General features: G+C 53.8%; 2 protein-coding genes across 2 annotated transcripts; both read left to right on the forward strand.

The window, feature by feature from the left end:
- Positions 1-664: 664 nt before the first annotated feature.
- Positions 665-3,094, forward strand: LOC132224714 (erythroid transcription factor-like). The gene is made up of 5 exons (XM_059679820.1): positions 665-673; positions 1,100-1,334; positions 1,437-1,615; positions 2,131-2,256; positions 2,726-3,094. Exons 1-5 carry the CDS (start codon positions 665-667, stop codon positions 3,092-3,094), a joined length of 918 nt encoding a protein of 305 aa, XP_059535803.1.
- A 3,278-nt stretch (positions 3,095-6,372) lies between these two features.
- LOC132224715 (erythroid transcription factor-like) lies at positions 6,373-8,802 on the forward strand. The gene is made up of 5 exons (XM_059679821.1): positions 6,373-6,381; positions 6,808-7,042; positions 7,145-7,323; positions 7,839-7,964; positions 8,434-8,802. The coding sequence occupies exons 1-5, from the start codon at positions 6,373-6,375 to the stop codon at positions 8,800-8,802; spliced, it is 918 nt and encodes a 305-aa protein (XP_059535804.1).
- Positions 8,803-12,633: the final 3,831 nt, after the last annotated feature.

A 12,633-nucleotide genomic window follows, 5' to 3' on the forward strand; every position in this document is an offset into this window, starting at 1 on the left:
TCTGGAAACACCCTCCTGACCCTGTATAGGAAGCCCTGATGTGACTCTCTCTGGCAGCCTTGGTCTGGAAGCCTTGCCCTCCCCTTGTACAGGAGCCACTGTCTTGACTGTGGCTAGTGGCCACCACATGAAACAGCGTAGCTCTGGGGAGTCTACAGAATCCTGTAGCAGGCACTGCTATAGGCTTTTCAACCCTGTTCCCCTTTCTTCCTGACTCACTCACATTCCCAGCCTCCCTTGCAATGACAGGTGGACATGTGACAGTTCTGATCAATGGCGTGAGCACAGTGACATGCGCAACTTCCAGGCCTGGCCCATAGGAACCTCTCATGGGCCCTCTTATGAGCACAGGCTGGTGTTCTCACTGGTTAGAGCATGGGCTTGTGCACTGATGGGTCTCAGGTTTGATTCCCAGACAAGGGCATGCACCTGGGTTTAGGTTTGATCCCCAGCCCCAGTTGGAGCATATGCAGGCAGCTGCTGCACTCGCTTTTCTGGCAGGGTTCCATGTTGCTGGGGTATCCATGGAGACCCTTAGCTAGGGTAGAACCCCACAAAGAGGCCATCTTAGAAATGGCCAGAAGCCTTCCCGAGGCTGTGTGGATCAGGTTCCCTGTGTATGTGCAGACCTGGGAACGTACATCCCCAGACAGCATCATTGGGAATGAATACGGTAAGTAGGTGGGGGTGAGCCTAGTTGAGTGGCCCATGGGGCTCCACAAAGTTCTGCTAAAAGCCCATTGGGAAAAGGCTGCTGGTGACTGCAGCTGCCAGAGTGAGCAGTGGGACTCAGACCCAGGAGTCACCCAATGGCCAGCAGCTGCTCTGGCAACCTATGGGAAGGTGGGAAGGTTGGCCACCACGTGGGGCTGTTGGGAATCACCGCATCTTGAAAGCAGGATGGCTTCAGACCTTCTGTTCCCTTCTTTCTTCCTTCCCATACCCACTCACACCCCAAACAGTCTTCGAGGTTAATGCATGCCTCTGCTGTCTGGAGCGGACCCCAGGAGGCTCACCATATGCCAGCTGGGCCTATGGACGCACTGGGCTCCACCCTCCCGCATCTGTGAGCCCCACCTGGGAGTACACCCCTCCCCAGGCCTCAGAAGATTCCTATGCAAGAGGCACCTTCCTCGAGACCATCAGCGCACAGCGACTGAGTCCGGACCTGTTGATGCTGGGGCCTGCAGAGCCTTCCTCCATCCCTGTCCCCAGCAGTGCCTACGGGCCCCCCGACTTTCCTAGGAGCTTCTTTCCTCCAACCAGAAGCCCCCCCAATCCAGCCGTCTCTTCCTCCCCCAACCTCCAAGGTACCCTGCCCCTGTCCACCTGTGGTGAGGCTCCCCCAAAGGGACAGGGAGGTTGAGGAGGGGGATGGGGTCCAAGGCAAAGTTGGGCTGAGCCTGGTCCCTCTTGCCCCCTGTCCACCTCACCAGAGGCCTGGGATTGTGCGCCATGCAGGGTGGTTCTGAGACGTTGTGATAGCCCGTGTACCAGGCACAGCGACAGTCCGGCAGGGCGAAAGTCCGGCAGAGCGAAAGCCGCTCCACAGTGCTACCTGTGCAATGCCGGTGGTCAGACGATGACTAGGCACAACAAGCCCCAGAGGCGCCCGGTAAGAGCCCAGGCCGGCCTCCCCTCACCCAGGTACTCTGTTCTCACTCCGGGCAGGGATCTCTGCCCTCACACTCTATGAGAACCCACATCCCCCCTCCCTGCCCCATCCACTCAGGGACCCAGCTCTGTACAGGAGTGTCTACCCTCAGCCCACCCTCGGGCTGCAAGCAGGCACGCCGTCCACTCCCTGCACTGCACTTTTCATCCTTGGCTACTCACTGGGATCACCGTGGGGCCCTCCCGAGATGGGTTGATTTACTTGGTCTGGGGCGCTGCCTGGGCATCAGGATTGTTTTCGACTCCCCAAGGGAGTCCAATGTCCGCCAACGCTGAGGACCACTGATGAAGCACCCCACGCCATCTGGAAAGCCCCGGGACAGGAGGCCATGTCCTCGCCCCTCAGAGCACCCTCGGTCTATGCCTTGTCCAGGAAGCCCTGCCTGCACCCTGACCCTCACCTCCTGGGTCCTCCACCCACCAGTGCACTGACCCTCATTTTCTTGCTGCCCCCAGAAGGTCAGCAAGCGTGCAGGTGCCCAGTGCACCAACTGCCAGACAACCATCACGGCAGTGTGGCGGCTGAATGCTGGTAGAGACCCCGTGTGCAATGCCTGCGGCCTTTATTACAAGCGACACCAGGTGTGCCCTGCCTCTTGGAGCCTGCCCCCTGCACCCCCATCCCACTAACCTGGCCTTCCTTCTCCTTTTCCTTTCCTGTATTCTTCCTATCTCCCTTTCTCTCTTCTCCCTGTTATTCTACTCCCTCCTCCTTCCCTATCACCCTTCTCTTCTCTACACCTTCATCTCCTCCCTGCCCTGTCTTTTCCCTCCTGCTCCCTTCTCTCTCCTCCATTTCTCCTTTCCTTCCCCCTCCCCTCCAGCCATCAGCTAGTCCTATGGCTAGAGGCTCCCTCAGCTTTTCCATTGCTTAGGGCCTCACAAGCTCATGACTCCTTAGGGCATTATCTGTGTCGCAGCTGGGGCCTGCTCCCCTAGTCCTTGACCCAGTTCCCCACTGTTAAGGAGTGGGGTGGAAAGGGTGTCCCTGGTGGAGACACAGAGGCAAAAGTCTGAGGTTGGGGAACACTCATGGCCTCTCTTTCATCAGGTGAACCGACCACGGACCGTGCAGAAGGGTGGTATAAAGTCTCGAAAACCAAGGCCATCACAGAAAGAAAAGAAGCCAGTGTCGAGCCTGGGAGGCACAGGACCGGCTGATGCTGTGGCTGGTGGCTTCATGGTGGTGGCTGGGGGCAGCGATGGTGGGAATTGTGGGGAAGTGGCCTCGGGCTTGAGATTGGGCCCACCTGATACTGCCCATCTCTACCAAGGCCCGGGCCCCGAGGTGCTGTCTGGGCCTGTCAGCCACCTCATGCCTTCCCCCGGGCCCCTGTTGGGTTCACCCAGAGGCGCCTTCCCCACAGGCCCCGTGCCTCCCACCACCACCAGCACTGTGGAGGCGCCACTCAGCCCATGAGGACACAGAGCATGACTCAGAGCAGGGGTAGGGTCCCTCTCCGCGTGGAGCCAGAAGTTTCTACAACCCAACCTCTGGACCCCCCAACAGCTCTTGGTCTGGACCATCGACGATTTGTAAAATAAATCATCAGAGTTCTGAAGTTGGAGGTGTGAGTCTGAGTGGGACTGAATAAAGAGCCGTGGTAGGTGGGGTGTGCAACAGTGCCTGTGGTTCTCTGGTGATGGCGTGAGGCCGTGTGAGACAGCACGTGTCACCCTTCATGATAGTGGGTTATGATGTGCAAGTATAAGAGTGTACTAGTATGTGAGACCACGTGTGACAGCAACCAGGGTGTATGATATGGCCTGTACATGCACACGTCATGGGCAGAGACTGTGTAGTGGCTGACTGCTCTGTGAGGTGGTGACCATGGGGGTGAGGTTCTGAGAGATGGTGTGCATGACACCAGACAACTGTGAGAAACGGGGCACCAGTGACTGTATGAAGGGACGTGGGGGTATGTGTGCAACAGGGTGTGCTGAGGCAACGTGTGAGGCTGTGCTCATGTGATTGTGCACCATGCAGGGTGGTTCTGAGACGGTGTGACAGCATGTGTGCCAGGCACAGCATTTGCTCAATAAACATTTCTGGGATGCTCACCAAGGGCTGTGTAGGACGGAATGTGGCGACCTAGCAGTGTGACCTGAGGTACTGCGTGCCAGGAGGTCTTTGTGGGTCTGCATACATGTGTGCAAGCATGTGTATGTGAGCGTATCGCATATCCTGTGCCCTGTCACAGTGTCTCTGAGTGGCTGACAGCGTGAGCAGCTCTGTACACTTGTTTGTGGAGGTATCAATATACACAATTTCAGTCTGTCAGTTAGGGACCCACCTCCAGGGGACAGAAGACATGATCAGGACAGGAACGGGAGGCCAAGTTTGGGGCTGGAAAGACAGCCAGCAAGAAGGGCAGAGGCCGGTCTGGGACCGTGGGGTTGTCCATGGGCCCTCCTGTCACTCATCTCTGATCTCTCTCAGCCCAGCTCGGCCTGCAGCCCTGTGGGAAATGGTAGAGAAGGAGGGGGGAGATTAGGAGGACAAAATAATCTCTAGGGGGGGATATTTAGACCCCACAGGTGGTGAGCTCCCCACAGTGCCAATTCCCTCCCCAATGCACCCACTCACCTGGGATGTGTTCTTCCATGGAACAAACCCTCACACTGGAGCATGCACGGAGTCAGGTGACATCCTAACCCAGACAGGTTAAGCGTCTCTCCCAAGGCCGCACAGCTGGTGGCACAGGGCTGAGCTAGGCTCCGTGACTTAGTCCCACACGGCCCAGAGGCTCCTAACCACAAGCAGCACCGTTTGCTGAGTGCTCACTGTGGTCAACAACAGTGGAAGGCTCAGGTGCTTTCCTTCATGAACACCTGAAAAAATACTCTAGTCCGGCTGGTGTGGCTCAGTGGTTGAGCATCAACAGAACAGCACCCCTTCAGCTCGTCCGCACACTGGCCCACTGAGGAACCACAGTAGTCCCTGCTCATGACAGGGATTGTCCAGAACTTCCCTGGCCGCTCCACAGAACCCCAGCCTCCTCATCCTGTGGGAGCCCCTGTCCTCGTCTTGAACAGAAACCTCTTGCAGAACCTGTGCTGGACAGGCCCCTGGACCCGCCGTGTTCAGGAGCCCCGGATCCCCAACTCCTATCAAAACGGCAGCCCTAGCCTGGTTCAGGAGCCTCTCTGATACTGGAGCTCTAAGGGAACCCTTTCTCTGATCAACAGGAAACCCATCCTGACCCTGAGCAGGATCACCGGTCCTCACCTTCTACAGGAGGCACCCTGTCCTGCCACCACAGCACAGGAACCTCCGCCTTCCCTGGTGGCAGGACAGAGCCTGCCCCACCCACCCTTATAGAAATGCCTGGCCTGACCCTCTTCATGGGACTCCATCTCTATAGGAATCCTGCCTGGACCTTGGACGGGACAGCTCTGTCCTCACACTGCACTGCAGCCCTCCCGTCCAGGTAGCATTTTAGAACCACTTTGCTCATCTTAAAATCTAGTTCTGAAACCACCTCCCTGACTCTGTCTGCAGAAATTCTCTCTTACCATTGATGTTTCTATCCCTCTCCCTTCCTCTCTGAAATCTTTAAAAATATATTTTAAACAAAGAAATCCCCATCTGTAAACTCCTTGGGAACCCCGATTGAGTTCAGGAGCCTTGCTTGCATTGTTGACAATGACCCCTGACGTCACTCTGCACAACAATCCCTACCTCACACCCTAGCCCACAGAGTCCACCGGAACCTGTGATCCAACTCTCAATGTGAACTTCAATCTTGAACTTACATGGAAAACCTTTCCTGAATCTGTGGGAGGCACCTGCCCTGACCCCCTGCTTTAAGTCCAGACCTCATCCTATATAGGCACCGACAGCCCCACCTGGCACAGGACCTCCTGCCCTGACACTGTGCTGGCTTCATGGCTCTGACCCTCTACAGGAAGCCTTGCCTATAACAGTGCTGGATTCTGCAGAAACCTATCCCTGACTTCCAACAGAAATCCGTAACTTGACCCGTTTCGGGAATCTCTGACCTGATCGTTCATAGGAACCTCTAAACTTGCCCTCTGGAAACACCCTCCTGACCCTGTATAGGAAGCCCTGATGTGACTCTCTCTGGCAGCCTTGGTCTGGAAGCCTTGCCCTCCCCTTGTACAGGAGCCACTGTCTTGACTGTGGCTAGTGGCCACCACATGAAACAGCGTAGCTCTGGGGAGTCTACAGAATCCTGTAGCAGGCACTGCTATAGGCTTTTCAACCCTGTTCCCCTTTCTTCCTGACTCACTCACATTCCCAGCCTCCCTTGCAATGACAGGTGGACATGTGACAGTTCTGATCAATGGCGTGAGCACAGTGACATGCGCAACTTCCAGGCCTGGCCCATAGGAACCTCTCATGGGCCCTCTGATGAGCACTGGCTGGTGTTGTCAGTGGTTGGAGCATGGGCTTGTGCACTGAAGGGTCTCGGGTTTGATTCCCAGACAAGGGCATGCACCTGGGTTTAGGTTTGATCCCCAGCCCCAGTTGGAGCATATGCAGGCAGCTGCTGCACTGGCTCTTCTGGCAGGGTTCCATGTTGCTGGGGTATCCATGGAGACCCTTAGCCAGGGTAGAACCCCACAAAGCGGCCATCTTAGAAATGGCCAGAAGCCTTCCCGAGGCTGTGTGGATCAGGTTCCCTGTGTATGTGCAGACCTGGGAACGTACATCCCCAGACTGCATCATTGGGAATGAATACGGTAAGTAGGTGGGGGTGAGCCTAGTTGAGTGGCCCATGGGGCTCCACAAAGTTCTGCTAAAAGCCCATTGGGAAAAGGCTGCTGGTGACTGCAGCTGCCAGAGTGAGCAGTGGGACTCAGACCCAGGAGTCACCCAATGGCCAGCAGCTGCTCTGGCAACCTATGGGAAGGTGGGAAGGTTGGCCACCACGTGGGGCTGTTGGGAATCACCGCATCTTGAAAGCAGGATGGCTTCAGACCTTCTGTTCCCTTCTTTCTTCCTTCCCATACCCACTCACACCCCAAACAGTCTTCGAGGTTAATGCATGCCTCTGCTGTCTGGAGCGGACCCCAGGAGGCTCACCATACGCCAGCTGGGCCTATGGACGCACTGGGCTCCACCCTCCCGCATCTGTGAGCCCCACCTGGGAGTACACCCCTCCCCAGGCCTCAGAAGATTCCTATGCAAGAGGCACCTTCCTCGAGACCATCAGCGCACAGCGACTGAGTCCGGACCTGTTGATGCTGGGGCCTGCAGAGCCTTCCTCCATCCCTGTCCCCAGCAGTGCCTACGGGCCCCCCGACTTTCCTAGGAGCTTCTTTCCTCCAACCAGAAGCCCCCCCAATCCAGCCGTCTCTTCCTCCCCCAACCTCCAAGGTACCCTGCCCCTGTCCACCTGTGGTGAGGCTCCCCCAAAGGGACAGGGAGGTTGAGGAGGGGGATGGGGTCCAAGGCAAAGTTGGGCTGAGCCTGGTCCCTCTTGCCCCCTGTCCACCTCACCAGAGGCCTGGGATTGTGCGCCATGCAGGGTGGTTCTGAGACGTTGTGATAGCCTGTGTACCAGGCACAGCGACAGTCCGGCAGGGCGAAAGTCCGGCAGAGCGAAAGCCGCTCCACAGTGCTACCTGTGCAATGCCGGTGGTCAGACGATGACTAGGCACCACAAGCCCCAGAGGCGCCCGGTAAGAGCCCAGGCCGGCCTCCCCTCACCCAGGTACTCTGTTCTCACTCCGGGCAGGGATCTCTGCCCTCACACTCTATGAGAACCCACATCCCCCCTCCCTGCCCCATCCACTCAGGGACCCAGCTCTGTACAGGAGTGTCTACCCTCAGCCCACCCTCGGGCTGCAAGCAGGCACGCCGTCCACTCCCTGCACTGCACTTTTCATCCTTGGCTACACACTGGGATCACCGTGGGGCCCTCCCGAGATGGGTTGATTTACTTGGTCTGGGGCGCTGCCTGGGCATCAGGATTGTTTTCGACTCCCCAAGGGAGTCCAATGTCCGCCAACGCTGAGCACCACTGATGAAGCACCCCACGCCATCTGGAAAGCCCCGGGACAGGAGGCCATGTCCTCGCCCCTCAGAGCACCCTCGGTCTATGCCTTGTCCAGGAAGCCCTGCCTGCACCCTGACCCTCACCTCCTGGGTCCTCCACCCACCAGTGCACTGACCCTCATTTTCTTGCTGCCCCCAGAAGGTCAGCAAGCGTGCAGGTGCCCAGTGCACCAACTGCCAGACAACCATCACGGCAGTGTGGCGGCTGAATGCTGGTAGAGACCCCGTGTGCAATGCCTGCGGCCTTTATTACAAGCGACACCAGGTGTGCCCTGCCTCTTGGAGCCTGCCCCCTGCACCCCCATCCCACTAACCTGGCCTTCCTTCTCCTTTTCCTTTCCTGTATTCTTCCTATCTCCCTTTCTCTCTTCTCCCTGTTATTCTACTCCCTCCTCCTTCCCTATCACCCTTCTCTTCTCTACACCTTCATCTCCTCCCTGCCCTGTCTTTTCCCTCCTGCTCCCTTCTCTCTCCTCCATTTCTCCTTTCCTTCCCCCTCCCCTCCAGCCATCAGCTAGTCCTATGGCTAGAGGCTCCCTCAGCCTTTCCATCGCTTAGGGCCTCACAAGCTCATGACTCCTTAGGGCATTATCTGTGTCGCAGCTGGGGCCTGCTCCCCTAGTCCTTGACCCAGTTCCCCACTGTTAAGGAGTGGGGTGGAAAGGGTGTCCCTGGTGGAGACACAGAGGCAAAAGTCTGAGGTTGGGGAACACTCATGGCCTCTCTTTCATCAGGTGAACCGACCACGGACCGTGCAGAAGGGTGGTATAAAGTCTCGAAAACCAAGGCCATCACAGAAAGAAAAGAAGCCAGTGTCGAGCCTGGGAGGCACAGGACCGGCTGATGCTGTGGCTGGTGGCTTCATGGTGGTGGCTGGGGGCAGCGATGGTGGGAATTGTGGGGAAGTGGCCTCGGGCTTGAGATTGGGCCCACCTGATACTGCCCATCTCTACCAAGGCCCGGGCCCCGAGGTGCTGTCTGGGCCTGTCAGCCACCTCATGCCTTCCCCCGGGCCCCTGTTGGGTTCACCCAGAGGCGCCTTCCCCACAGGCCCCGTGCCTCCCACCACCACCAGCACTGTGGAGGCGCCACTCAGCCCATGAGGACACAGAGCATGACTCAGAGCAGGGGTAGGGTCCCTCTCCGCGTGGAGCCAGAAGTTTCTACAACCCAACCTCTGGACCCCCCAACAGCTCTTGGTCTGGACCATCGACGATTTGTAAAATAAATCATCAGAGTTCTGAAGTTGGAGGTGTGAGTCTGAGTGGGACTGAATAAAGAGCCGTGGTAGGTGGGGTGTGCAACAGTGCCTGTGGTTCTCTGGTGATGGCGTGAGGCCGTGTGAGACAGCACGTGTCACCCTTCATGATAGTGGGTTATGATGTGCAAGTATAAGAGTGTACTAGTATGTGAGACCACGTGTGACAGCAACCAGGGTGTATGATATGGCCTGTACATGCACACGTCATGGGCAGAGACTGTGTAGTGGCTGACTGCTCTGTGAGGTGGTGACCATGGGGGTGAGGTTCTGAGAGATGGTGTGCATGACACCAGACAACTGTGAGAAACGGGGCACCAGTGACTGTATGAAGGGACGTGGGGGTATGTGTGCAACGGGGTGTGCTGAGGCAACGTGTGAGGCTGTGCTCATGTGATTGTGCACCATGCAGGGTGGTTCTGAGACGGTGTGACAGCATGTGTGCCAGGCACAGCATTTGCTCAATAAACATTTCTGGGATGCTCACCAAGGGCTGTGTAGGACGGAATGTGGCGACCTAGCAGTGTGACCTGAGGTACTGCGTGCCAGGAGGTCTTTGTGGGTCTGCATACATGTGTGCAAGCATGTGTATGTGAGCGTATCGCATATCCTGTGCCCTGTCACAGTGTCTCTGAGTGGCTGACAGCGTGAGCAGCTCTGTACACTTGTTTGTGGAGGTATCAATATACACAATTTCAGTCTGTCAGTTAGGGACCCACCTCCAGGGGACAGAAGACATGATCAGGACAGGAACGGGAGGCCAAGTTTGGGGCTGGAAAGACAGCCAGCAAGAAGGGCAGAGGCCGGTCTGGGACCGTGGGGTTGTCCATGGGCCCTCCTGTCACTCATCTCTGATCTCTCTCAGCCCAGCTCGGCCTGCAGCCCTGTGGGAAATGGTAGAGAAGGAGGGGGGAGATTAGGAGGACAAAATAATCTCTAGGGGGGGATATTTAGACCCCACAGGTGGTGAGCTCCCCACAGTGCCAATTCCCTCCCCAATGCACCCACTCACCTGGGATGTGTTCTTCCATGGAACAAACCCTCACACTGGAGCATGCACGGAGTCAGGTGACATCCTAACTCAGACAGGTTAAGCGATGTTTCTCTCTCTCATCGATGTTTCTGACTGTCTATCTCTCTCCCTTCCTCTCTGTAAAAAATCAATACAATATATTTTAAAAAAAAATTCATTGGACTTTAGAAATTTAATAGCTACATGTCTTCACTAAGTTTAAAATAATTCCATAAATTCTTACCAAATGTTTTACATCCAACAATTTAGAGTTTATTATCACTAAGAGGATAATGGTTTATGCTAATTTGGTGTACAAAATGCTGCAAATTAAACATATCAGGCATGGGCACAGCCCAAAATAAGTGTCAGCACTGTGCACATAGTGGGTATTCATCTGTCCATTAATTCATTCTCCCACAGATGTTTGAGTATCTCCTACTGAAGGATGGTAGCGATCATCTCAGGTAGAAACTGTAGTTTAACTTTAACCTTGCTGTTTGGCTTCTGTGCTTATTCGCTTCGTTTAACAATAGAAAAGTTACTTTGATTTTCTAAATTGTAAAAGTCATCCCATTCGATTGAATGCCTTATTGATTGTAACGTGACTATCCCATTGATTGTGATCTGACTGGTTATCGAAGCACATTCTTCTGTACCTGGGAAACAGGACAGCACAATTATCCTAAATTGTTTTAGTGGCCACAGATAATGCGTTCCAGTTGACTCAGTGGTCCCAAGACCAGGACAATTACTCTAAATTACCTCAATGGCTCTAGTCAGGGGTGGGCAAACTTTTTGACTCGAGGGCCACAATGGGTTCTTAAACTGGACCGGAGGGCCGGAACAAAAGCATGGATGGAGTGTTTGTGTGAACTAATAGAAACTCAAAGTAAACATCATTACATAAAAGGGTACGGTCTTTTTTTTTAGTTTTATTCATTTCAAACGGGCCGGATCTGGCCCGCGGGCCATAGTTTGCCCACGGCTGCTCTAGATAATGAGTTCCTGGCAACCCAGTGGTCTCAAGACCCCCTGGCTCTAGATAATGTGTTTCTGTCAATTCAGTGAAACAGAGACCCAAATCTGTAATTAACATGCTTAATTCTGCTTCTGTAAACTGCTTTTTTTGCGAACCAGGTTCCTCATTCCAAACCCTGGGATGTAATCAATACCTTTGTGATTTTTGCCTATATTAACCTGGTTTTGTGGCCATCTTATCACGATGAGATTTGGGGAATGGCCCCTCATAGTCCCGGATTGCAATAAATGCGACTCTTTAATTCGACTTCTTGAAGCGTCCTTCTGTGATTCGTGGGGTACATTACCACACTATGACACAAATGCACACACGGTTGTGAAATGAAGGGTCATGCAGTATGCTGAACAGACTTCAATGTGGCTCCCGTGACTCCCGCTTCCTGATTTTTACTGGACAGTGATAGGACACCCCAACTATGCCTCTCTGGCTTGACGATTATTTCGAGCTCATTGTTATTGAGAACAGGAGAAATTACTCTTTTGTGAGGGACATTTATAGTTACAAAGAAAATCACCATTTGTAATGGTGTTTCCCTCTCTGTACAAGGAAGAAAAGGGTAGCTCTAAATCACAAGAGAATCTTATCAATGAAGAAGACACTGGCAAAAATCTGCATAATCAAGCTTACTTTTGTTTATATTACTTTTCCAGGACCTCCTTATAAACTGGCCTCCTCCACCCTCCTCTTCCTTTTGTCTTTAGTTGAAGATAGCATTTAAGTCTAAATTCTAATCCACCTCTGAGAGTTACTCATTTTGTTATGGTTACCTCCCATGTTTACCTGAGGCTTACATGTTAATAAACCTGTTTGTTTTTCTCTTGTTAATCTGTCTTCAGTTTCAGGAGCCTCAGCACATTGACTATTGTCAGCTAAAGGAATTCGAGAAAACAGCAGAAACAGAAAGGTCACTGATCTCCTCTCACCCTTCTCCCCTGAAACAGGTCATAAGACCTGCCTGTGAGAGGTAGCCTCCCTTTACCCACAGGAAAGGATCATCCTTGTTTCTGATGACAACGGGACAACTAGAAGAATCTGAACAGGCCTTGCTAAGCGCCCCCAGTTTACCACACTTACTTCATACTCTCTGACCTATTGCGTTTCTCCGTGACTCCACTCTTCATCAAACCTGGCATAAAACTACTCAGGTCTTTCTGACTGGCTTCTTTCGCTCAGCATAATGCTCTCCAGTTCCATCCATGCTGTTGCAAATGGTAAGAATTCCTTCTTTTTTAAGCATCCATCAGATCGTCAAACCTCAGAGGGAAGGCAGGGGAGGGTGGGGGTAAAGGGGAGAGATCAACCAAAGGACTTGTATGCATGCAGATAGGCCTAACCAATGGACACAGACACCAGGGGGGTGAGGGCATGAGTGGGGGGGGGGGCATAGGGGGATAAGGAAGAATAAAAAAGAACTAAGAAAAAACTACTCAGGCCTAACTGGTTTCTTCAAGTCTTCATTTCCTTATGAAGGCTCCCATGTCACATAAAGCATATTAAATTTGCATGCTTTTCTCCTATTAATCTGTCTTTGTCAGTTTAATTTTCAGACTCAGCCAGGGATCCTAAGAATAAAAGAAAACATTTTCCTCCTCTACATTGCCATAAATACAATTACATTCAAG

Source organism: Myotis daubentonii, chromosome X, assembly GCF_963259705.1.
Source record: "Myotis daubentonii chromosome X, mMyoDau2.1, whole genome shotgun sequence".
NCBI lineage: Eukaryota > Metazoa > Chordata > Mammalia > Chiroptera > Vespertilionidae > Myotis > Myotis daubentonii.